The sequence below is a fragment of the Rhipicephalus microplus genome, chromosome X (genome assembly GCF_043290135.1).
Source record: "Rhipicephalus microplus isolate Deutch F79 chromosome X, USDA_Rmic, whole genome shotgun sequence".
Taxonomy (NCBI): domain Eukaryota; kingdom Metazoa; phylum Arthropoda; class Arachnida; order Ixodida; family Ixodidae; genus Rhipicephalus; species Rhipicephalus microplus.
Genome location: NC_134710.1, coordinates 189,211,613 through 189,237,167, shown reverse-complemented (window position 1 = coordinate 189,237,167; position 25,555 = coordinate 189,211,613). Strand labels below are relative to the sequence as shown.

General features: G+C 45.7%; 1 protein-coding gene, 1 long non-coding RNA gene and 2 pseudogenes across 8 annotated transcripts in view; 2 read left to right on the top strand and 2 right to left on the bottom strand.

Moving 5' to 3' along the window:
• Nucleotides 1-25,555, top strand: part of LOC119177316 (uncharacterized) — a 298,601-nt gene that overhangs the window by 33,506 nt on the left and 239,540 nt on the right. For all 6 annotated transcript variants that reach the window (XM_075878380.1, XM_037428780.2, XM_037428781.2 and 3 more), the window contains one exon: nt 24,678-24,836. In XM_075878380.1, the coding sequence (XP_075734495.1) occupies nt 24,678-24,836 (159 nt within the window). The remainder of the gene's footprint in view (nt 1-24,677; nt 24,837-25,555) is intronic.
• The window catches only part of LOC119177317 (uncharacterized), a 37,511-nt gene continuing 16,380 nt past the window's right edge, over nt 4,425-25,555 (bottom strand). The window contains exons 2-4 of one of the 2 annotated variants that reach the window (XR_012887137.1): nt 9,763-9,993; nt 7,851-8,163; nt 4,425-5,093 (exon numbers count right to left, since the gene is read on the bottom strand). This is a non-coding gene — a long non-coding RNA (uncharacterized LOC119177317). The remainder of the gene's footprint in view (nt 5,094-7,850; nt 8,164-9,762; nt 9,994-25,555) is intronic. The other variant, XR_012887136.1, reaches the window with a different exon arrangement.
• LOC142776928 (splicing factor 3A subunit 3 pseudogene) lies at nt 11,056-13,198 on the bottom strand (annotated as a pseudogene).
• On the top strand, nt 18,951-20,300 carry LOC142775902 (alanine--tRNA ligase, cytoplasmic-like; annotated as a pseudogene).

Sequence of the window (25,555 nt, the reverse complement as noted above, 5' to 3'; positions counted from 1 at the left end):
GATACTGTGTACAAGTATTCTATGGAAAAGCGAGCGGTAGCCAACTGGACTGCGAGGTAAACTTCCTGCATAGATCCACACAAACGCACGAGTTCGTAGAAGTAGAATGAAACAATTAAGTCTGATGAGCATTCTTCGGAGAAGCGTGGTACATGCTGCACACTCGCAAGGAACTTAGTGCAACTTTTTTGTGTTGTGCTTGACGACGATGAATAATTATGGCAGAAGCTTTCGTCATCCCCACAATCCCCCAAAGTGGGCAAGCGCCACTGTTAATATGTCATCAAGATCGAGCTTTTGTAAACTATTGCGGCGTTCCGCGATCTACTCTTTGCGCAATTTGCATTATGCGACACCTGATCGTTTCCTTGATGTTCTAAAACACTTTATTACTGATATTAATGTCATTTCTTTCCCGACAACAAGCCCGCCTAAGGGCAGTTTGCAACGGAGTTTCAAGCAGCCTTGACAGCTGCCAAGGAATTTCAAAATTAATATCTGTTCACTAAGGCTGCCACTATTTGTTGTTGTCATCCTTGCGTCATCTTTATGTACATAGTAGGAAGTTTTAAAATAACGTTTGATAAATTCAGCGCCACCTATCAAACAAAACTAAAATAATAATTTTCTGTCATGTCTTGTTCACCCACGATGATGCGCGGTATGCTGATACCAGCACGCGGTTATCGCTGCAAGCATGCTCTGACTCGCTGCAATCCCTCTTGCTCAGTTTTCTATGCACAATTATGATCAGCAGGCGAGCCTTGGCAAAGCCATCGTGTTGCCATGTTCTCTTCCGCAGTCAACGGCGCGTCAGAGAGGAGCACGGAAAGAAGGTTCGTACACGCGCGTAAGTCTATTGATGCAACGAAATAGTGAATGTTTGAATAGTGAATGAAATAGTGAAAATGCGTTAGGAGCTTACCGTCATAAACACAAACGTGTACTAGCTCGTGCTTACTTTGGACAGTGTAGTGATGCATGTGGTAGGACTCGTATCTGCGTCCGTATTGATTAATATGCCGTGCTGTTATTTGTCACCTCTTCGAATGCTGAGCCTGTGCGCTACTTATTCTGAGGAGCGAATACGGATGAAACTTCTGCAAAGCGATTAGCTACCTTTTGCAGCTTACGCAAAGGACTAAACTATGATCAAAAAGTGAGATCTAAATCAGTTTTCATCGCGATCAGTCGTGACACCCGTGCGACAAAATGTGTCGCCAGTTTTTTGTGTTTGCTGGCAGAGGGACGAAAAATGTTTCGGAACTCCTGTGGAGCAGAAATCTGAACCTCGTGTTGAACTTTGAGCTTAGAATTACAAGTTTACTTTCGAGCAATGCATGATTGATTGATATGTGGGGTTTAACGTCCCAAAACCACTATATGATTATGAGAGACGCCGTAGTGAAGGGCTCCGGAAATTTCGACCACCTGGGGTTCTTTAACGTGCACCCAAATCTGAGCACACGGGCCTACAACATTTCCGCCTCCATCGGAAATGCAGCCGCCGCAGCCGGGATTCGAACCCGCGACCTGCGGGTCAGCAGCCGAGTACCTTAGCCACTAGACCACCGTGGCGAGGCTTCGAGCAATGCATGTAGTTACTCCAGTATCCACGTGGTGTATTCTTTAATGGTTAAGATATAGTCTCTCTGGACAGGTATGAATGGGAAGTATGCTGTACTTTTAGCTGTTGCCCACGTAAGCAACAACCTTATAAACAACACTTTGGTTGTGCCGCGCGGAAACGCAGAATAAAGTAGCACCTCTATCAGTGGCATACCTATATGCGTATTTGGAAGCGCGTTTAGTCTCGTTCATTTGCATAAGCGTACGCAAGCTTCCCCTTGAGTTGGGAGGGCGGGGAGCGACGTTTTTTCGCAGTGCCCTCCCCGCATTAAGCAATTGAGTAAGGCCACCTTTGCATCCTCTCTTCTTAGGTGACCAAGGGGTGGTTGTCCCCCCCACTCTTCCCCATGAGCACGCCTATGTCCATCAGAATAGTTATTGTGATCTATTTGCTACGAGATATTTTGAGCATTACAGACCTACTCCTCACGTAATGTCCCCGACTGAGCCATGTGGCCTCTCATGATCATTTTACTAATGACATGCAATTTTTCGCAGGTCTAATTTTTGGGGTTTCCACGAGATCCATTGCCGCGAAAGGAGTGGATTGTTGCTGTGTGAAGGGATGAAAACAAACATTTTACTGTTGCTTCCCACACAAAAGTATGTTGAAGCATTTCACTAAATCTAACTTTCACCCAGCTACGCTTCTAGGAAAAGGGGTCTGAAACAAGACACTGTGCCAAGTATATTTACTTTTTTATTTAAGCAAGCACGAACAAAAAGAAAGCCACCCAAGGAATGTGGTGCACCTTCCGCAGTATGTCAAGTGCAGGCTGCAGACACTGTGGCTACTTCTTTACATATACGCTTCCAAGACGAAACAAGTGAAGGTTCACATCAAACTATCGAGATGAGCAGTGCTGTAGAATTGCCATCACCCACGTGCAGCCAAAGCCACCAACAAGTAGAAGCCGAGGCAAAAGGAGGATGATTGGGGAAGATATTGACAAAGCTGGAGTCCACTGAAGGAAAGCTTGTGTACAAGGAGCTCGAACTGGAACAAGCTAGACAGCAAATAGAAGAACTAAATCATGCCAAGCAAGAGCTCCTTCGTGTACAAAGAGAACTTGATTGGCAAAAGAGGAAATAAAAAAAGAGCTGCAGAAGAAAGTTGAAGGGCACTTTTCAGTTCAGTGCTTTAGGCACAGCAGCGAGGAAATGCTCGTTTACACGGGCTTGTCATCATATGAAGTGTTCCAATACCTGTTGAAGTTTATGAATCCCGGAGATAAAGGAGAAAACGTGAAAGTTCTGCCCACGGGGCTTCGAACGGATACATCCCATGCAGATAGGCCTCGAAGCCTAGCAGTAGAAAATGATCGTTTTTCTTGTTCGATTGCGCCTTGGGTTGTTGAAAAAGATCTTGCAGACAGGTTTTGCATGACCATTGCCACACTTTCAGAGATATGCATCACGGGGACAAATGGCACATTCCTCCATTTGGCTCAACCATCACTATGAATGTCAAAAGAACAGGTCCGAGAAGAAATACCAGCTGCATTCAAACAAAAGTATCCTTCAATGAAAGTCGTCTTAGATGCCACGTAAATTAAATGTAGAGTGTCTAGTTCACTGGCATTGCAATCTGCAACATTCTCGACCTACAAGTCGGCAAACCCTTTCAAGGAATTGATTGGCATATCTTCTGATGGCACACTAACACTTGTTTCAGATCTTTTTCCAGGCTCCATATCCGACAAGGAATGTGTGAGGCTGCAGTGATTTCCTGACACTTGCGTTTGATGAAGGGGACAATGTGATGGCAGATAAGGGATTCAAGATTCAAGATATGCTAAATGACATCAACGTTAGGCTGAACACGCTTTGCAAGAGGCCAATTTAATGAGGACGAGGCGAGAGAAACAGAAGAAATTGCATCACTGCGAGTTGACGTCGAGAGGCGTATACAGTGAATTAAGAACTTCCATATACTTGACCGACCCGTTCCATTGTCTTTGGGTCCAATCATCAATGAAGTGAGTATAGTGTGCATTGCTGACCAACTTCCATTCTCCGATCGTGCGTCCACTAGATGAGTGAACTGAGTTAAGGTGTTTTTTTGTCTCAAGATTTTGACTGAAGGCAAGAGAACAATTTCACATTTCAAGCTGAGCACTCAGCATTGTGTGATGAGTTTTCCTAAGTGACATGAAAGTACCTAAAATTCCTGCATTATTGTTGAACTCTTGATCTATTTGGTGCGCCTTATTAAAGGGGCCCTAATTACCTCTTTGGCTTAGCACAAACATACAGTCAACGAACAGCGTAAGCTGCTGTGACCACAATAATAAATTTTCATCGCTGCACATGGTGTGCACAAAAGCATAGGTCAGCACAAAATGTGGGGCTCACTGAGACTCGCTCAAAAAGATTCTGCATTTAGAGCTCTCTTGAGCTTGAACTGGCCAATATTTTCTTGACCGCACAGACATGAACTCAAACTTAGACTCTGCCCGATCCGAGTTAGTCGATCTATGTTCATGCTAAGGCATACTTAGCCTTTTTGCAGAAGTTTAGTTTGGGTGAGTTGGTTTATAATCAAACTTTTTCGAGTACAGAGTGAAGAGCCACACAGGCTATGTGTCTCTGTCCATGTCTTTCACAGTGCTTACTCCCAAAAATTTTGCTTTTCCTATTATGATATCTGTCAATGCTCTTCAACCTTAATATCTCACATATTCAGCGCTCTATATAGTATCATTTGATCACGTTTTTTTCAGATACAAGCTGTAAGTGGTTGCTATTAATTTAGAACATTTTATTGAAAGACGACTCACAGAATATATTTTTATTGACCAATTTCCATGAAAGTGTTTAGGGAGCAGAGTGCTCATAGCACACCCCCTTCAAAACTCAAACCTCTGACCAATAAATATTTAGCTAGTCTGTGAACTCTAGTGTTTTGAAGTGCGAGCAAGCACGAGTGTAAACGCGAGCCTACATAGGGCTGATGTTCAATACATAACACCACGTGTTTGTGAAATAATTCGACAGAAGCAAGGCACGTCTTTTCCCGCACCTCATCCGAGTCTAGACAGGCAACAATCATCTGAATTACAGAAAGCTTCTGACAAACGCCTACCTACCCCTACCCTGACCCTGTGCACGGTAACACGAGCTACCCACACTCATACCCGACAATAAGTGCAAGCTATGCATATCAGAGCGCCTTATAAGCATATATTGTGGGAATGACCCAAAATATCAACGTGTTCTCCTGAGGCCCTCCAGGAGTGGTAGCCACTAGTGCTGCTCAGCTCGGAGGTCCAAGACCAAAAATGGGCTATCCAGCAGGCCAGGAGGCTGTATGAAGACAAGGTCTGCTGGTACTTTCCTGCGTGTTTTAGCACAGACCATAAACCTGCCGTATCATGAAGTAAAGTCTATTCACTCAGGTCATTCAGTCTCGCTGAAGAAATATGGGTCATTCCATGCCTAGCGTCGCCGTGGTGCTTGACCATCTGCAAATTAACCAGAAAAATTCAGGACTATTCATTTAAAGTAAGAAGTCTTCCGGCGAAATATTTTTGCAAAGAAAATGTGCAAACTAGGACATGCTAAATTTGCGACTAAACATGTACAAAAACTTTTGCAACGTAGACGTCAACATTTTATGCTACACACATCTCAAATTATTTTTTTTTGGCTATAGTCGAAGTTTCAGCCAGTTTTTTTTTATTACACCCTCAGGGCCAGAGGCATTACAGAGGGGAGTGGTACAGAACAAAGGCATAACATGAGGTAGCATGGTTACAAAAAACGTTGTGTACATAAAAAGGAAAAGGAAAGACAAAACAAATTAGTATTATCGCAACAATGTGGTCACACAAACACAGATTAAACATCAGATATTTCTGCATATACAATATTGGCTAAGGCAGCACGGAACAGTTGGTTATCGGTGATACCCGCAATTTCAGCGGGTATCACCGATAACACAACATAGTTAACACAAATAAGTACAGTACTCACGGATTGAAACAGAAAACTCGTAGCGCGTGGCCTCCAGGTCATGTGGCGCCCTTCGTGGGCGTTCACGGAACCAGGGTGTTGCATTGTGGTATAGAGTGAGGGAGAGAGCACCGACAGAGCAGGATTACTCCTTCCGGTCGCTAAAGAGTTGGCACGAAGCGCGCACTGTCAGCGTGGGTGTGCAAGGTCCGCGTGCTTTCGCAAGCATGGAGCTCGAAGTGAGGGGACGGTGGGCACTATTTAAAAAGACGACGCTCTCGATCCGCGCCCTTCAACGATGAGGCAGGTAGGCTGCGCAAGTAAGATATGGGATACAGCTAAGATATTGCGCCTGACATATGCTCGTAGACGTTATAACAGCTGCACAAAAGCAGTTTGTCAAGCTTTTTGTCGCGACGAAAGGGAAAAGCAGCAGCCACGGGCCTGTTTACGCGCAGTATTAAAACAATCACTTGGTATTTAGTTGTTTCGCCTCGTGCAGCCAATATAGCGGCTATTCTGCATGGTATTATTTGTAAAGCTGCCGGTAACGAGTGAGCTTCCGCCGTATTTATTCAACAAATAGACCACAGTTTGACCTAGCGACACTAATACATGATATTATTTCCACGTTGACTGAAGACAAGCCTGCCACTCATTTTCTTTCTTGTCGAGGCAGAAAGCATGAAGAAAACTTTCAATGTTTTATGCAAATGTTTATTAGGTATACGAACGCACGCCAGGCACAATATCCTAACTCCATCTTGCGTCTTTCTTGCCCACTAGTATGCGTACCACATCGCCTAAGCGCGCAGAACGAGAGGGTTGTCTGCTGGTGCCTCTATAAAGTGGTGCGCAGCGGCGACCTAGTGCGGTCGACATGCGAATGTGCGTGAGCCTTGCTGCGCCACGCTGGCAGTGTACACATGATGAATTACAGGCCGATACATTGGCGACTTGAAGGACTAATCCTGCTCCGTAGGTGTTCTTCCCCTCGCTCTATACTAAAATGCAACACATTGGTTCTACGCGCACCCACGAGCGGCGGCACATGTATCGTCCGCCACACGCCCCGAGTGTCTTGTTTCAATCCATGAGTACTGTACATTACACTAAATGTCACCTTTCTACGAAGCCAAATATGGCAATAGACGATAGTTATAGTGCGAAAACAAAACGACGACACAGAGACAACAAGAAGGACACGAAAGACGTGTTCTCTTGTCTCTGTGTCGTCGTTTCGTTTTCGCGCTTTAACTATCGTCATGCCATACCAACTAGCCCAAGCTGCCACACTTCTAAATGGCAATAAAGCTGTGAAAAAATAATGGCCCCGTATCTGGGTATTTTACTGCAAATTTCGCCGAAAGACGAATATCTTGCGAGTGAAGAGACTGAATGAAACGTTTGTTTGATGTTCTGCACGAGAAAATGGTGAATTGTATTCTCGAAGCGCTGCGTTAGAGAGTCTTGATCCATGCAGCGAAGGTTAGTGAGCGCAACAAGGCACGTTAGACGCGAGTGCCAACTGGCAGTTATCTTCGAAAACGAAGGAAGGCGTGCGCGCCAGCGGAGAAAGATGCCTGTCTCGGAGGCGATAGGGAGCAGAACGCTAGTGACGGGCAGGTGCCACCACCTTGTCCTCTTAGCAAAGCGTTGGAAACACTTGCCTTTTTGAGCATCGTATTGCACTGTCAGCGCAGTGTGATACACGCTACTGTCCGTAGAAAAACTAGTGCGTGCCTTCTCTAGAATAAAGGCACATATACAAAACATCGACGTGTTGTTATGGTGTCTCAAATATACACAATAATTGCTTTTTTAATTGACAATCGCACAAGTATGAACGCTGAAACTTGAGCAATATTGGTGGGCGCTTCGGATGGGGTTTGCCGTTTGAGGTATCATTTGGTCAGTTTAGGTACAGACAAATCGACGGACGGACGGACGGACGGACGGAGAGACAGACAGACAGACAGACAGACAGACAGACAGACAGACAGACTGACAGACAGACAGACAGACAGACAGACAGACAGACAGACAGACAGACAGACAGACAGACAGACAGACAGACAGACAGACAGACAAACCAAAATTTTGGCGTCGAAGGTTCCCAAGAAAGGCTATCGTCTTTAAAAAGCTGTCAAGCTTGCCCTTAGTAACAGTCCAGTCAGTTTCACAAAACCGAATTCCGTCAATGATAACGAACCTCTCAGAAAATATGACAAAATCGACCCACTGGACCTGCGACAAAGCCATTTTACCTAACATCTGGTAATAGTAGTCATGGCTACGGTTGAGCCTGAGTATGCTGCGGCTGTCTTTTTTCATGTACTCTAGGTCCCCCACTTCATCAACGAATTTATCCTTTAAACTGTAGGGACATTTCACTTCAACAATGCCGTGAGGAGGCGTTTCAGCTGGGTCAAAAACTAGACCATCCGGCGATGCTCCTAGCCTTGGGCATGAGGGCTCCACGATGATGGGCCATTGCGAAATACTTTTATGTTGTGGCCCCTTGCGCGCAACGTTGAGACGTTACGTTGCACAGCTCCTTGCTCGTTAGCGATGGTGTACCTGCACAAAAAAGTTAGTGCCATGCTCTGAATAAAAAATTATATTCAGCTGACTTTTTGGCTAACTTTTTTAAAGGGGCACAAAAGAGAATCAATGACTTAGTTTAGATCATAGGTCGGCGAACTCACTCGTGAGTCGGCTCACTTGGGCTCGCTCAGACTCAGATAAATCCGTGAGTCTGAGTGAGTTCAGGTGAGTAATATTTTGGTGAGTTTGAGTCCGAGTGAGTTTGGTGGAAGAAAATTTTAGCGAGTGCAAGTCAAACTGAATCTGACTCGGGGAAAATTTTGGCAAGTCTGATTCCCAGTCAGTTGTGCACAAGATAATATATTTCTTGAGTGAGTCTGAGTGAGTTCCACTTATGTTTGCTGACTTATACCTCTTTCTACCCATCTTCAGCATTACTGTGAGCTTTACCTGGATTGATTGATATGGGGAGTTTAACGTTCCAAAACCACCGTATGATTAGGCGAGACGCCGTAGAGGAGGGCTCCGGAAATTTCGACCACCAGGGGTTCTTTACCATGCACTCAAAGCCTTACCTGGTTTCATATTTATACTCACATCTACTCATGAATATTCCTTTTATTTTTACAGGCGTGAATTACATAAATGGATGCTTTCTACTAACCTTCAACCAGCCTGCTGAGGAAGTTCTTGATAAATGTGTCTTATGTTGCAATCTCTTTCAATAAAATTGTCCTTGCTGGTTTACAACCATGCACTCATAACTCGTATTTGAACGTACTATATCAAAAGGTGCTAAGAAGAGCACCGATTACGTGAGATATTGGTGTTAAATAGCATCGACACCATGATAGAAATCGCTAATTTTAGAGTTATGAACTCATGAGTCTACTCACTCAGGCTCATATTGAGCAATGAATCTATTATTATTTTGTTGAGTTTGACTCCGGATGAGCCCGTTTGAAGAAAACTTCCCTGTGATTGAGTCCTAATGAGTACGGCTCAAAAAAATTTTATTGAGACTGAGTCCGAGTTAGTCTAAGAGTAAAGTATAATTCATGAATGAGTATGAGTGATCTGCAGAATTTAAGCCAACATATGGTTTATATTGACAAACTGCAATCAGAGAGCTCTCAATGCCGCATATTTCACTATCATGAGTTCATTGTTAGCGGAGAAAATCAAGGATAAATATTCATTTTTAAATTTCGCACCCAAACTTCCGTGCGTAACGCAAGAAATTTCTAAATTTATTTTCGCTATTTTTGTGACGTTATATAGATGAAATTATCTGAACTTTGTATGCTATGTCGACGGCCTCCACAGATTACAATGTACTTCCTTTTTATTGATTCCAAGCTATGCAGAACCCGGTGAACGCCCCAACTTTTTTACATCATGGTGTTGCAATTTTACTCATATTTTATGCTTCTGCGACTGGTGTAACGTGTCGGCATTTTAAGCATTTAGCCCAAATCAGGATGCTGTGAAACTTCAAGCAATGGCCCATTGGTCGTTGTTATCTACCATAAAAGCCAAATATGTTCATCTCATGCAGTTGTTTCATTTGTACTCTATTTCACATTAAAGCTTTACCTAATGTGCGAGAATAAACTCAAGATAATCACTTACTGAATAGCCCGCACACGGGACAAGTCTTTGTGTGTGGAGAGATTGCGCAGGCCTTTCTCAGTCCATGTAAATATTTTCACCGCAACTCCATATCAGGAATCTTTTCACCAAAACTCCATATGAGGAAGCCGTCACATGATGAAGGCGGGTCTTCTTCCAGGTGTCACTCTCACTCTTTCGCCTTGTGATTTTCTCGAGCTCAATGGCTTCATCGCATGAAACCTCCGAACCCTGAACAGATAAACATTGAAGTAGTGAATCATTTGTGCATCAAGACATTGATCTCGTGCGCAACCATTTTCTTTTAGGTACATATGCAAGTTTCGTGTTATTTTGTACACACCAAGAATTATCTAGCAAACATTCTCACGTGCAACCCATAGTAATGTTGCATTTAAGCCTAAATATAAGCACAGTTTTTAGGTAAAATCTGCAAGCTTAAAGGTGCAGAAAATGATCAAGAATGAGGAAACCTGCGCACACACCACTAACTTCTAAATATTCATTAAATTCAGGTGACAGCTATATAGACATTTAGAATTAACCGCTTAACCCACCATGCATGCATTCAGTGCTCCCTGATGCTTTCCCTACAAGTTGCAGTTATGGTAGCAGATCTAAGTTATCGCGGATGCAAACTATCATGTTGAGTTTTACTTGGGTAATTTTAATCAACATAGAAATACAAATGAAATCTTCTAAGTGGTGTAAATAAGATGTAAAGCATAAATAATGAACAAACAAAGTACACACAAAGAAGATTGTTAAAATAAAATTGAAACAAAAGGCACCAACAGAAAACAAGACCGACATGAGCGTTGGAGAGTTATAAGATGAATAAATAACCCTCCCGACGTGTCTTTTCATTTCTTTTTATTTCCTATTTATTGTCAAGCATTTAAATCGCCTTCTATGTTATGTTATTACCATGGTCTGTGAAAAGTGTTCCCTTCCACCTTTCAGCAACCGTATCTTGAATGCATAAAGCTTTGCCGGCATAATCAGCTCCCTGTAAAAAACAGCCTGTATTTTTTCTTAGAGGCTTTTCTGTAGTACGCAATCTTTAGTTTCGGACAGATCCACTACATTATTACACATTTTCTATACTTCCGGTATTCTGCTCTTTTGTATTATAGAATTTTGCTGATTCAACACACGTTCTTTTCTTTTAGCATTTGCTTGCTTTTTTGTGTTACATACCTGGTTACTGTAATACATTTGGACTACTATAGATAGGTACTGAAATAAACAAACATCAAGGTTGTATAAGCATGCCCACAAGAATATGTACCTTCAGAATGGTCGCCTGGCCGGCATCAAAGCTCTGGGGATCATGAAGCCAAGGTTGTGACCCTTTGAGCAGTTCAGGTGGAGATGGCACTGGTGATGCCACCAATACACATGGTATTTCTGGGGGTAAAAGTAATTCATACCCATGCGGAACCCGGGACCTTGGGTATTGTAGGGGGCTATAACAGCAGTCGGCCCAACACTGGTCCTACATACTTTTATATTGGTTTTTGCTGCATACTTGAAAAAGCTGACGACATCACCTCAACAAGTTCATCACCAAGAGTTTTTGTTTTCTAGACAATGTCTTCAAATGAAGGCATATTGTGTCTTGCGTGGTATGTACGCGCGCTTATGGGCTCTGAAAGCCCACCTGGCCACAAACTTCTCCAGTCCACAAAGTTGAGTGGCAGAGGCATAAGCGAGCTGCACCGGGGACGTCACCATTGCTGTGGAAGCTCTGTGCAAGTAACTTCAAACGGAAACTTTTTGCAGTTGCTTTCTTAAAACATTACGAGCCGCTTAAATGTTGCAACAGTGTGACTGCATGTACCACTAAAGCCTGTTTCACACTGGCATGCAGCAGATCTCACAGTTCTAGAAGCATCTATGTTAGTTTTACCAGTGTAAGATTTTGAAGTCTTTTTTCTGGCTGCGATAGCACGTGCACTTCACCAGCATTTCCAAAGGGCTTCAAGAAACCAAAATAAATGTATTGTTTCATATATATATATATATATATATATATATATATATATATATATATATATATATATATGATTGATTGATTGATTGATATGTGGGGTTTAACGTCCCAAAACCACTATATGATTATGAGAGACGCCGTAGTGGAGGGCTCCGGAAATTTAGACCACCTGGGGTTCTTTAACGTGCACCCAAATCTGAGCACACGGGCCTACAACATTTCCGCCTCCATCGGAAATGCAGCCGCCGCAGCCGGGATTCGAACCCGCGAATATATATATATATATATATATATATATATATATATATATATATATATATATATATATATATATATATATATATATATATATATATATATATATATATATAATGTTACGCCACGTATGTGCCGGACGAAGAAGGAAAAAGAAGCAAGGGGTGTGGAAGAAGAAGATCATCATCATCTGCCTGGGCCGATACGGCTCGTCCCTCGAACCGTGTATCAATAAACCCCCAGACGCCTACTGAGGTCGTAACAGAGTGGTGGAGGTGCTGGGTACGCTCCTCCAGTGTGCCTCCACATTTCAATCCTAATGCCATTAGCGCAGATTTCAGTCGATCCAAACCAAGGGAAGCCAACTCCTCCCAAGAAGAGAACGCAGAAAGGTCCAAGTGAGCTCCAGCATGTGCTAAGGCACTTCCTGCCTCTTTCTGCCATCCTGGGAAAGTCCCTGCTTCCCACTGCTTCTCAAAGTCATTCATCACATTTTCCATTTCCTGGTTAATGTCGAGAAGGGGCTTCACTCGAAGTGCATAGTCTTGCAAGTAATCAAGCAGACAGTCAAGATACTTTTTGTACTCTGAGTTCTTCTTGTCCTTGGGAATATCGAACAATTGGTCGAACGACGACAGGTATGAGAGATAGTCCACTTTCTCAATGCCTTTCAAATTGACATACTTTTCATAGCACTCATGAAGGTCGAGGTACTTGCCATATCCTTCCTCATCTGTAAAGTCTACAAGGTTCATCATTTCTTCTGACGGATTTTCCCTAGCCTTGTTTAGCTCGTCAAATTCCACTGACATGGGCACTTGTATCTCATTTGGGTGTTTTCTGTGGAATTCCTTAATATTCCTGAGCCTGGAGTAGAATTCGGCGAACTCATTCGGCCCAGAGAGAGCTGCTATTTCTTCTTTCCGAAGCCCGTCTTTATCTTCATAAAGCTCTTTCAAATGCGACGTGCATTCCATATACCTATCAAGCAGAATCTTTAGACGATGATCAGAATTTATCTGTTCTCTGTTGGTGGACTTTCGGTGAAGCATTTCCTTTGCCTGGGCATCGATTAGGCGCTCTCTTTCTTCGTGATACCGGCGCTGCTGCTCCAAAATAGTCTCCATGTCGAACCCAGCGCGGAAGGGTTCAACACAACGACGACTACGCAACGCACGCACGACTACCACGCACGTCCCTCGAACCGTGTATCAATAAACCCCCAGACGCCTACTGAGGTCGTAACAATATATATATATATATATATATATATATTGTCACGGCTAAAGGCCGGGAAAGAAGACAGAGGGCGATGAAGTGATGAGCGTGGACAGCGCCCACGGTTCCTCCGAGGAAGAAGAAGTCTAAGCGGCTGCTCTTTTGTTCTGTTAATACAGACCTCGTTTTTTCTGGTCGCACCGTCGTCCTGTATTCTGTTATTTTCACCTAGCGACATTGGTGGAGGTGCTGGACTTCTCCAACTGATGCTTGGGACAACTCCGCGCCCTAGCACATCGAGTCCACCACCGCGATCCGTTCCTGCAGTGGATACTCCTGTCCACCGCTACAGTCGCCGACAGCGAGGCCTTAGTCCCGAGGTGATCCCGCTCGAACTCCTCCAGCAACACACCGTACCAGGAGAAATGGCTACCGGAGGGCCTTCACAGCTTACTGTTGATCAGCCTCTAATTCCTGAGACCTTCCACGGTGAGGCTTATTAAGACGTCGAGGACTGGTTAGGCCAGTATGAGCGAGTCGCCAAAGCCAACCGCTGGCCCACTGAACAAAAGCTATCGCGCGTCTACTTTGCTTTGGCAGACAGCGCTCGTACGTGGTACGAGAACCACGTGTCAACGCTGTCTTCGTGGGAGGAATTTCGACAGCAAATTCTCGGGACATTCGCAAACATTGACCGCCGTGATTCTGCTCTGTAGCTCATCGAGGCATGCATACAAAAACCAAACGAGAGCGTCGCCATGTTTGCGGAAGACATGGCCCGCCTATTTCAGCGGGCCGACCCCGAGATGCCTGAAGGTAAAAAACTCCGACATCTGATGAGGGGCGTCGAAGAAAAGCTGTTTGCCGGTCTCCTACGCAACCCACCAACAAGCGTAGTGGAATTCGTCAAAGAGGCTACAACAATCGAGCGAGCACTACAGCAACGGCGCCGATACCATGACCAACCAAACAAAACATCTCCCAGCCTCTCTGCTTTGAGTGCTGGTAGGGAGTGTTCTCTGCGCGAACTCATTCGTGAGGTCGTTCGGGAGGAGATCCAAAACCTCCTTGTGACTCCGCAAGAAAATACCATGGCTTGCGTTGCAGAAGTTGTGCGGCAAGAACTCCGCCAGGCATTTTCGTTGCCCAAATCGCTCTCAGACCAGCGGTCTGTCAGCTACGCATCAGCTGTCCGTCGACCCACTCCCGTGTCGTACAACTCGTCACCATTGGCTTATCGTGACGTGAGCCAAGGGCCTTACAACGAGCCGTGGGCCCCAGCTCCCAATCCGCCGCAGCCGTATCCACAGTCCAACGTGCCTATGCGAACGGCGCCGATGTACACTCCGCTGACATCTGCATCTTGTTCGCAAGGTATGCCCACCAGTCGACCATTCATCCGTAAGACGGACTTGTGGCACACCGTCGACCGTCGACCACTTTGCTTTCATTGCGGAGAAGCCGGCCATATTTTCCGCAATTGCCCGTACCGTGACCGTAGACATCACAACTTTCTACAAACCTCCCCTCATGCCTATTTCGATAACCGCCATGACAGCAGTACAGGCCCGCAAGCACAGCAACCCGAAAAGCCGTATCGTCGACCCCGTTCTCCTTCACCTGCACCGAACTCGCCGCCGCAGCGCTGTTACTCCGAGGTGGTCCGGGGCAGATCTCCTAATCCTCGTCGGGGAAACTAACAGCTGCGACCTTTGGGGGGAAGGTTGCCGCCCGTCGAGATGCTATCACACCCCCAACATCTTCTCTACGACGCGATACGACGAATGATACCGCGGATCGTACGACGCACGATACCAAAGACAATACGACGTCACCGACATCAACGGAAATCGTAAGCGCCAATCTAGACATTTGTATAGACGGACGCCTAATAACAGCACTGGTAGATACTGGTGCGGACTTCTCTATTATCAGCCGTAAACTCGCCGACTGCCTAAAGAAAGTAAGAACAATATGGACGGGCCCAAACATAAGAACCACAGAAGGTCAATTGGTGACGCCGACGGGCAAATGTACAGCTCGAATTAATATCGGCAGTTCAGATTTTGTCGCTACTTTCGTAATTTTACCGGAGTGCTGGAAAGACCTGATCTTGGGCATGGACTTCTTGCGTGAATACGGTGCCATTATCAACATTCCTGAGAGATCAGTTACGTTTTGGACGGCCCCAGATCAAGTTTCGGATGTGCCTTGTACAGACCAGCGACGTCAGCCTTTGCGCGTCTTCGAAGACGACGTGACCATCCCACCGCGGTCGAGTGCACTCGTGGCTGTGACATGTGACACGTCGAGCGATTCTGAAAACATCGCCGAGCAAATTCCAACACTGCTATTCAGCCATGATTTATCTATCGCAAGAGGCGTCGTAAGCATAAAATGTGGACACACGCACGTACTTGTTACGAACTTCAGCTGTGAACGCCGACATCTAACGAGGGGCATGGCAGTCGCGTACGTGGAAGAGCTCGCCGAAATGACAGACTGCCTAACTCTTGAAAAAGATAATTCAACTGATCTGACCCCCACACCTCTATCTGTTGATATTGGCCCAAGTTTGCTGCCGGCGCAGAAGCAAAGTATCATGCAGCTTATTAACAAGTTTGAAGATTGTTTCTCTACGATTTCCAGGGTCCGTCAAACGCCGCTGACGAAACATCGAATTATAACGGACGACATGACCAGACCCATCAGGCAAACCCCGTACCGGGTAGCTCCGCGAGAGCGTGAAGCCATCAAAAAACAGGTGCGACAGATGCTTGAAGACGACGTTATTCAGCCGTCGAAAAGCCCTTGGGCTTCGCCGGTTGTATTAGTGAAGAAAAAAGACGGCACCTTACGTTTCTGCGTGGATTACCGCAAGCTGAATCAGGTGACAAAAAAAGACGTCTACCCACTTCCAAGTATCGACGATTCACTCGATCGACTACGCCACGCGCGTTATTATTTCTCGTCGATGGATCTAAGGAGTGGGTATTGGCAGATAGAAGTCGATGAAAGAGACCGGGAGAAAACAGCTTCGTGACACCTGATGGCCTTTTTGAATTTAAGGTACTTCCATTTGGCTTGTGCTCAGCACTGGCAACGTTTCAGCGGCTAATGGACACCGTACTATCAGGCCTCAAGTGGCAGACGTGCTTAGTGTATTTAGATGACGTCATCGTATTTTCTGCCACATTCGACGAACACGTCAGGCGACTGCACTCAGGATTTGAAGCTATCCGTTCCGCCGGACTAACACTTAAGCCGGAAAAATGCCATTTCGGCTTCGAAGAGCTTCTGTTCCTGGGGCATCTTGTCAGTAGTGAAGGTGTGCAGCCTGACCCTGAGAAAATAGCTGCCGTTACGAATTTTCCAGCGCCAACTGACAAAAAGGCGGTCAGACGGTTTTTAGGACTGTGTGCTTACTAGCGACGCTTCATTGAGAACTTCTCGCGCATTGCCTCGCCGTTGACCCGCCTTACCAGAGAAGACGTCGCATTCGTATGGTATGAAGAGCAGCAAAAATCATTCGACGAGCTGCGGCAACGCCTTCAGAAGCCACCAGTCCTCGCACACTTTGATGATCACGCACCGACAACAGTGCACACCGACGCTAGCAATGTCGGCTGAGGAGCTGTACTCGTGCAGTGGCAGGATGGTGCCGAACGAGTAATTGCTTACGCGAGCAGAACTCTTTCACGTGCGGAAGAAAATTGTTCCACTACGGAAAAAGAGTGCCTTGCGGTGGTGTGGGCGGTTATAAAATTCCGCCCATACCTGTATGGTCGTCCTTTTAATGTTGTCAGCGATCACCACTCCCTCTGCTGGCTGACGAATTTAAGAGACCTTTCAGGATGGTTGGCGCGCTGGAGCCTGAAGCTTCAAGAATTTGACATGACGGTGGTCTACAGATCGGGGAAGCGACATTCAGACGCTGATTGCCTTTCTCGTGCGCCATACGAACCTGCGACGGCAGAAGATGGCGATACAGCCTTTGTCGGAGTTGTAAACACGGCAACTGTCGCACAGCTGCAACGAGACGACCCCGAACTAGAACCCATAATACGTTTTTTAGAGGGTCGCACTTCAGCTGTACCTAGACTGTTTGCGAGAGGGCTTTCGTCATTTTGCTTGTGCAACGACGTCCTGTATAAGATGAACTTCACGCCACCCGGAAACGACTACTTACTCGTCGTCCCAACATCTCTAAGGAGCGAAGTATTACAGGCATGCCACGATGAACCAACATCCGGCCACCTGGGTTACACGCGTACGTTGTGCAGAGTGAGGCAGAAATACAACTGACCAAGACTGACGGCGACCGTTCAACACTATGTTCGGACGTGCCTTGATTGCCAGCGCAGAAAAGTTCCACCCGTAAAACCAGCAGGCCTCCTCCATCCTATTGACGTGCCTGTTACTCCATTCGCTCATGTCGGAATGGATCTTTTGGGCCCATTTCCAACCTCATCAGCAGGTCGCAGATGGATTTTAGTAGCCACCGACTACCTCACTCGTTACGCCGAAACCAAGGCTTTGGAGAGGGGCACGGCAAGTGAAGCAGCCCGATTTTTCGTAGAGAATGTGGTGCTGAGGCATGGTGCTCCATCAGTGGTAATAACTGACAGGGGAACTGCATTCGCAGCCGAACTATTACAGACAGTTTGAAAACTTAGTGGCACATCCCACCGGCGAGCAACGGCGTATCATCCGCAAGCGAATGGTCTTACGGAGCGTCTCAACGAGACACTAGCGGATATGCTCTGCATATACGTCGATGTGGAGCATAAAAACTGGGACGAGATCTTGCCGTATGTCACGTTCGCCTATAACACGGCTCATCAAGAAACAACAAGAACAACGCCATTCCGCCTTTTTCATGGTCGTGAAGTCACCACTATGCTGGATGCTATGCTGCCGCACGAGTGCAAAGACGCTGAAACGCATGCTGATTATATCACTCAGCTGGCCGAAGAAGCCCGACAACTTGCATGCCTACGTATTAGTCGCCAGCAGGACTACGATTCAAGACGGTACAACCTTCGTCACCGACCAGTCTCCTACGAGCCAGGAGAGAAAGTTTGGATATGGACACCTATTCGGCGCCGTGGCCTCTCAGAAAAACTGTTAAGACGGTACTTCGGTCCCTATAAAGTTCTGCGACGCCTGAGTGACATTAATTATGAGGTTGTTCCTGATACTGCGCACTCTTCAAGGCGTCGAAGGTATGCTCCAGAAGTTGTGCACGTGGTACGCATGAAGCCTTATTTCTCCGAATGAACTCATGCGTTTCCAACGAGTACAAACCGCTTTGATTATAAAGCATCGGGACGATGCTTTCTTGAATGGGAGGCTAATGTCACGGCTAAACGCCGGGAAAGAAGACAGAGGACGATGAAGTGATGAGCGTGGACAGCACCCACGGTTCCTCCGAGGAAGAAGAAGTCGAAGCGGCTGCTCTTCTGTTCTGTTAATACAGACCTCGTTTTTTCTGGTCGCACCGTCGTCCTGTATTCTGTTATTTTCACCTAGCGACAATGTATATATATATATATATATATATATATATATATATATATATATATATATATATATATATATATATATATATATATATATATATATATATATATATATATATTACGTCGTGTTCCGCCGCTGGTGGCAGTTTGTTATTTGTAGAGCGCATCTACATGGACGGTCTGGTCGCTCCAGAACTATCGCAAGGACCTCAGCAGCTGAAATACGTCAAAAGTTTATAGACTTTTTTGTCCAGAAATATGACCATGTGTATGTTAAATCATCGTCAGTGATTCATCACGATGATCCTACACTGCTTTTCACTAATGCTGGAATGAATCAGTTCAAGCCTGTCTTTTGGGGAACAGTTGACTCCAACAGTGAAGCAGGTACAAACGGGTTGTGGACACACAGAAGTGTATTCGTGCTGGTGGAAAGCACAATGACTTATATGACGTGGGAAAGGATGTCTACCATCATACATTCTTCGAGATGATTGGCAACTGGTCATTTGGCGACTTCTTCAAGAAGGAAATATGTGCATGGACATGGGAGTTGCTCACAGATGTGTTCAAGCTACAGCCAGATCGCCTCTATGTCACCTACTTTGGTGGAAATGAAGCTGCTGGTCTGAATTCAGACTTGGAATGCAAAGAAATCTGGAAGAAGCTTGGTATTCCAGAGGATCTTATTATGCCTGGGAGCATGAAAGATAACTTCTGAGAAATGGGTGAGACTGGCCCTTGTGGACCATGCTCTGAAATTCACTATGACCGTATTGGGGGTCGCAATGTTGCCCATCTCGTAAACGCTGATGTTCCTGGTGTCCTGGAAATCTGGAACTTAGTGTTTATTTAGTACAACAGGGAAGTAGATGGCACATTGAGACTGCTGCCCAAACAGCATGTGGACTCTGGTATGGGATTTGAACGATTGGTGTCTGTTATTCAAGACAAGCCTTCAAACTATGACACTGACATTTTTGCGCCAATCTTTGAGGCCATTCAGAAGGCTAAAGGCGTGAGACCATACAGTAGAAAAGTTGGAAAGGATGATGTTGATGGTATGGACATTGCTTATCGTGTGCTGGCAGACCATTCACGCACTCTGACCATTGCTCTTTCCGATAATGGACGACCTGACAACATTGGTCGTGGATACGTTCTTCGGAGAATTTTGAGGCGAGCTGTGTGATATGCTACTGAGAAAATGAATGCTGCTCCTGGAAAATTTGCTAGCCTAGTTCCTGTGGTGGTTGAAATTCTAGGTGATGCTTTTCCCGAGCTGAAGAAAGACCCAGAAGGTGTGATGGACATAATTAATGAAGAAGAAAGCCAGTTTCTCAAGACACTTTCTCTTGGCTGGAGCCTTTTTGAGAAGACCATGGGCAAAGTAGGGGACCAGAAGTTTCTGCCAGGTGATGTGGCTTGGAGGTTGTATGACACATATGAATTTCCCATTGATCTGACTCAGCTGATGGTTGAAGAGAAAGGCCTTGCTGTTGATATGGAGTGTTCTGAGAAGGCCAAGCAAGCAGCTGAGTTGTCATTCCAAGATGGAGAAAACAAAGTAGATCTTGGGCTGAAAAGCATACCGAAGCAATAAAATGATAATCAAGATTGGACCAACGTAAATAAAAACAACCCAGCGTTGGGGTGACAAACCATGCTCTGTGCAAAACGAAGTCGCAATTTCATTGGGTATCTTGTGTGTGACGACTACCGACGTTGTTCTAACAACCAAGGATGGCCGTTCCTAACGCTTATATTATTAAAAGCACAGCACTTTTTTTTTCTCAAAACTGCGGCCGCTTGTCTCCGCGGCGAGTACTGCGCAATGGTGGAGTAGAGCTCTGTGCCTCTATATGATCACTCACTTGTGAAAAGCGCGTTAGCTTTCACAACTATCGTAAGGATCCGAAGCTGCGGAAGAAGTGGGCAGTCAAACTCAGAAAGAGAAAGCGACCCACGACTTCATCGATCGTGTTTAGCAAGCACTTCGCTGACAGCGACTTTTGCTATAGCCGTCCTATGCTCCACTTTTCGGTAAGCTTTCACCCGTGTTTGAGCGCCTCGCCAGTACTTCAGCCATTCATTGCACGTAGGCTACGAGCATCGGCGACTTACACCAACTGACGTGTCGTCCCAAAACCTACTGCGAAGGCCTCAGGGTGTCGACGACGCGGCCTCCGAATCGCCTCGGCTAAGCACGCTTCGTGAGCGCAGCTGAGTAGTGCAGGACATCTGAGACTACGGCTTTATTTGGTTGGTGTACGAACATATATACGTAGTTTACTGATGAAAGCAAGCGCATTACTGGCGCACTGCTTACCATAAATTTGTAAGCAAAACTTGCTGTCACTCTTTAGTGCGCATTCACTAAAGTTTGTCACCTAAGGCAGTGCAGACACTTTAATTCACATAAAAACAGCGCCAATAACGAGGGACAAGAGAAAGAAGGAGACAGACAGCGGCACTGTGCGCTGTGCAGCGGCACGTCCTAGACGAACTGAAGACATTGAAGGCCCTTGGCATGGTGAAAATCCTGGAGGCAGTGGAGGCGGTCGGAGTCGTAGAAGCCCTGGAGGCAGTGGAGGTGGTCGGAGCCATAGAAGCCCTTTAGGCAGTGGAGGCGCTTGGAGCGGCGGTAGCCCTGAAGGCAGTGGAGGCGCTTGAAGCGGTGGAAGTGCTGAACGCAGTGGAGGCGCTTAGAGCGGTGGAAGTGCTGGAGGCAGTGGAGGCGCTTGGTGTGGTGAAAGTCCTGGACGCGTTTTTCCTTTACGCTTTGTCAGGCTCCTTAAGCTTTTTATTACGCTACATGCATGAATACAAACTCACCAAGCTTGCCTTTGCCACGTTAATTTCTGTACCTGTGCACGGTATATATTATAAGCGATAATTATTTGTTATATTCTGATACCCAAGCGACGGTTCTGTACCCTATTAATGTGAACTACTTCGTGACATCGCTCTAGCTGAACAATCATTATTGTGACAAACTAGGGTTATTTGAATTAGCCGGGGTACAATAAGGCGGAAATTGCCCCCTCTCCAAGTCACACCAGAACTTGCCCCTCAAGGCTCTTCTTGCTGCGTTACAACACGGGCTTGCGCCCTTCCGACGCCCATAGTTACAATCCAAGCATGATTGTCTCCAATTCGGTAATTTGATGCTGCTTTGCAGTTTTAATAAATGCCACGAATCGTTGATTGACTGCTGAAGCAGCAGTTTAAACAGCTGCTATGCAGTAAATATGGTGTGCTGTGTTTCCTAATGCCAGAATGGCATAAATCAGCGATTTTCACTCATGTCTTCGTGTTAACTGTCACTATCGTTGCACTGCAGAAAACATATTATAAGGAGAAGGGCAGGCGTGCCTTCCTCTTAAGGATTGTTGTGAAAGCCAACGTCCCTTTCAGTGGAAGACGAAGCACAGTGAAGCATAGAGCAGTACTGTACCACGGAGGCACTGTGTTGTGGGCTCGCAAGTCCTTGTGTTTGCTGGACAATAGCCGCGACGGTAATGCGATCTCCAGTGACGACCTCGACTACGCATTCAACAACGTAGTCTGCGTCGTACACCACCCCGCTGTCGATGAGATACTGCAAGCTTTCGCAAGCTGTATCTACATGCTTGTAGATGCTGGAAAAATGCACGCTTATTGAAACTTCAAAAGAAACAACCCAACTAATTAGTATCGCACGGCGAAAACTGCAGATTACGAGCGAGAAAATTCACACATAGTGTCACTTTCTTGGCCCTGTCAAATGGGCCGCTACTAAAACAAATTCATAATTGCACTCCAAAACATTCATTGTAGGTGTTAGTTGACCCTTGAGAGGCTGTTAGTTCGAGAAAGTTCTCGCCAGATGGAGACGATCCGCGCACAAGGCTGCTGCAGCGTGGTTGAAAGCGGAGTCTGCGAAATGATGTCACGCGCGAGAGGAAGCCGTTTCGAGATCTCGAGGCCAATTGCATGACAAGGAGGTCTCATTTTAACTATAGACTCCCGCGTTAAGGAAGAAATTTTTAGAGTTGCATTTTCTAACACGAAAGTGTTTTATAGCGGGGTCCATCAACGTTTCAGTGACGTGTTTTTGTCACGGAACTGATGTCAAATAAGCGCAGGATCAAACGGTAAAAAAAAAAAGTCTGGCCAATGGGAGCCAAATTTACAAAATTTTGCTCTGCAAAAGTGGGTGCCGGGCACGCTGTCGAATTCCACGTTCACTCACTGTAGAGGGTCTACTAATGTGCCTTTTATTGCAATATTGGGTGTAGCACCGCGTACAAAATTGTACAAAGAAGCAGCTAATAGAAAAGAGGCCTCTTTCCTGTCAACCAGTTTTTACAATTTTGTACGCGGCGCTACAACCAATATTGCAAGGAAGTACCAACTAGCCCGCATATACACCCTTGTTAAATGCCTTTTATATAACACACTTTCCTCTCCCAGCGTGCTTGCACTATCTTGGTAGAGTGTACTCCAGGTCGGCGGAGTGGTATCGCTGCCTGAGAGCAGTAAAGTCATGAAATGCATCAGGGCTGTGGACTACGCGATAAGTAGCTGCTAAGCGGCGATGCTAAGCGGCGATGCTAAGCGTTCGTCCCGGTCAGCACGTTTCGATAGAAGGGCAATTTTGTCAACCATGTTCCACGCTTCGGAGCAAAACCATGGTCAAGATGAAGGGGACACATGACGCGCGCTGTGTTTCCCTCTAGACTGGCCGGGGTGTTAAATAACTCTGATATTTACCACGGGATGGTGACTTTAGCTCAAATTCCGCGTTCAGTGGCTGTTTTCTCTCATGACGCTCCTACGGGTAACTACTGCCACTTTCACGAAGGTGTCTTGATTGATTCACCACAGACGTTTTGTCCGGTTGGAGATGTGCCTCCAAGCGCCCTGAAGCCCCGTGAAGCTTTAGACTGTGCTATAATTGACAAGACGCAATACAAATTGTGGAAGCTTTCTGATATAAATGTATACATTAAACTATAAACTACTTCTGTGAAGTACGTTTTAATTCAGTGTTCTACTGACTCATGTGATCATTCGGTCAGGACGCTTCGGTGTGCAAAATGAATCTAGAAGCTAAAGACGTGCTCGCTTAGCCTACACCCCCTTGCCCACGATAACAAGGATGTTATAGCGGTTATAGAGTCTCCACTGTAGCAGTTGCGCTGGAGATGCACTGACACAAACAACGCACTTGTGTGTGTGTAATGCATCAGTGAATCTAAAACTAGGTGACGCCACGCGCATAAGCGTCAGTTTTATGTCTAAATAATATATCGGGTTTAAGGTGCCAAAACCACCATATAATAATGAGGGACGCCATAGTGGAAAACTCCGAAAATTTCCAACACCTGGGTTCTTTACGTGCAACCGATTCAGAGCACACGGGCCTACAGCATTTTAGACTCCATCGAATTTTATCTCTTCATACACTGCAGACTGATTGATATATGGTGTTTAACGTACCGAAACCACCATATGAATATGAGAGACGCCATAGTAGAGGGCTGCGGTAATTTCGACCACCTGGGGTTCTTTAACGTGCGCCCAAATTTAAGCACACGGGTGTACAGCATTTTCGCCTCCATCGAAAACGCAGCCGGTGCAGCCGGTGCAGCCGGGATTCGATCCCGCGACCTGCAGATCAGCAGCTGAGTACTCACTAGACCACAGTGGCGGGGCTCATGCACTGCTGTGCACGCACGTTGTCATTTTGTATATAGACAGAAATAAATGTCTGCGTCTGTGTAGTCTTAAACAAATCAATTCCTGTGGTCTGCTGTCTGTCGGCTCTTCCCTTCAAGCCAAATGAGGCTTTGGCAGGCAAATGAAGGATTATTATTATTATTATTATTATTATTATTATTATTATTATTATTTAGTGGGCTCACTCTGTTTTCTCCCAGATCCTTGGGATGGCCATCTATGCGCTGCTCTGGGATTCTGCAAATGAGTTGGACAAGTTCCTGGTGACGGTGGCCTTTCTGCAGTGGATGACCGGTCTCTACATACATGCCACGATCGCATTCTGCGCGACGGGCGCCCGTATACGAGGCCTTTTACTAGTGAGTATATTTGTAAATCTTCTAGCATCGTGCACAGCGCACAACTGCTTAATCGTCACGGAAATCCACTTGAACGGCTCGTTATAGAGAGACGATAAGTGCAATACGAGCCTGAAAACAAAAAGATCGTCTAGGTTGATAGGGGTTCGCGCTTTAGGCAGGGAAGAAAAGGCACACAGTGCTTTGTGTTGTCTCCTCATTTACTCGTATCTCAGTCCGTGTCACAAGCCTTTGAACTTACTACAGGTTTTCCGGTTTTACTCATCTTTATTTTCTTTCCCAAAATTTTGCTTTTATTGTTTTCCTCCAGTAACAAGACGACCAATACACTTCTAGTTTTTGCGCCCTAACTCGATCAAATCGGAGGTCTTCCGCAGCTTGGCTGTGGCGAGTCTACTAGTAATATTGCCTGCGCGTCTGCTCCCGCAATTTGAAATAACGTTCCACTTCGAAGGAGCCTGGGGGGAGGCGAAGGCATGGTTGCTTTGTTTGGCTAATTTGCACCAATTTGGGCTACATTTTCAGGCAATAGGCGGCAGAAAAAAACAACGTATTGTCTACTTGGGTCCTTTTTGGCTCATTCTTGTCCCCTAGATTTGAGCCAAATTATGAATGTCTGCTGACGTTGCAGCCATGAGTGTTGGTACGTGTGCTGCCAAAACATATCACCCAAAGTGTGCTTGCAGCTCCCAAAAGTTAATTTGGCGCTTTGAATAATC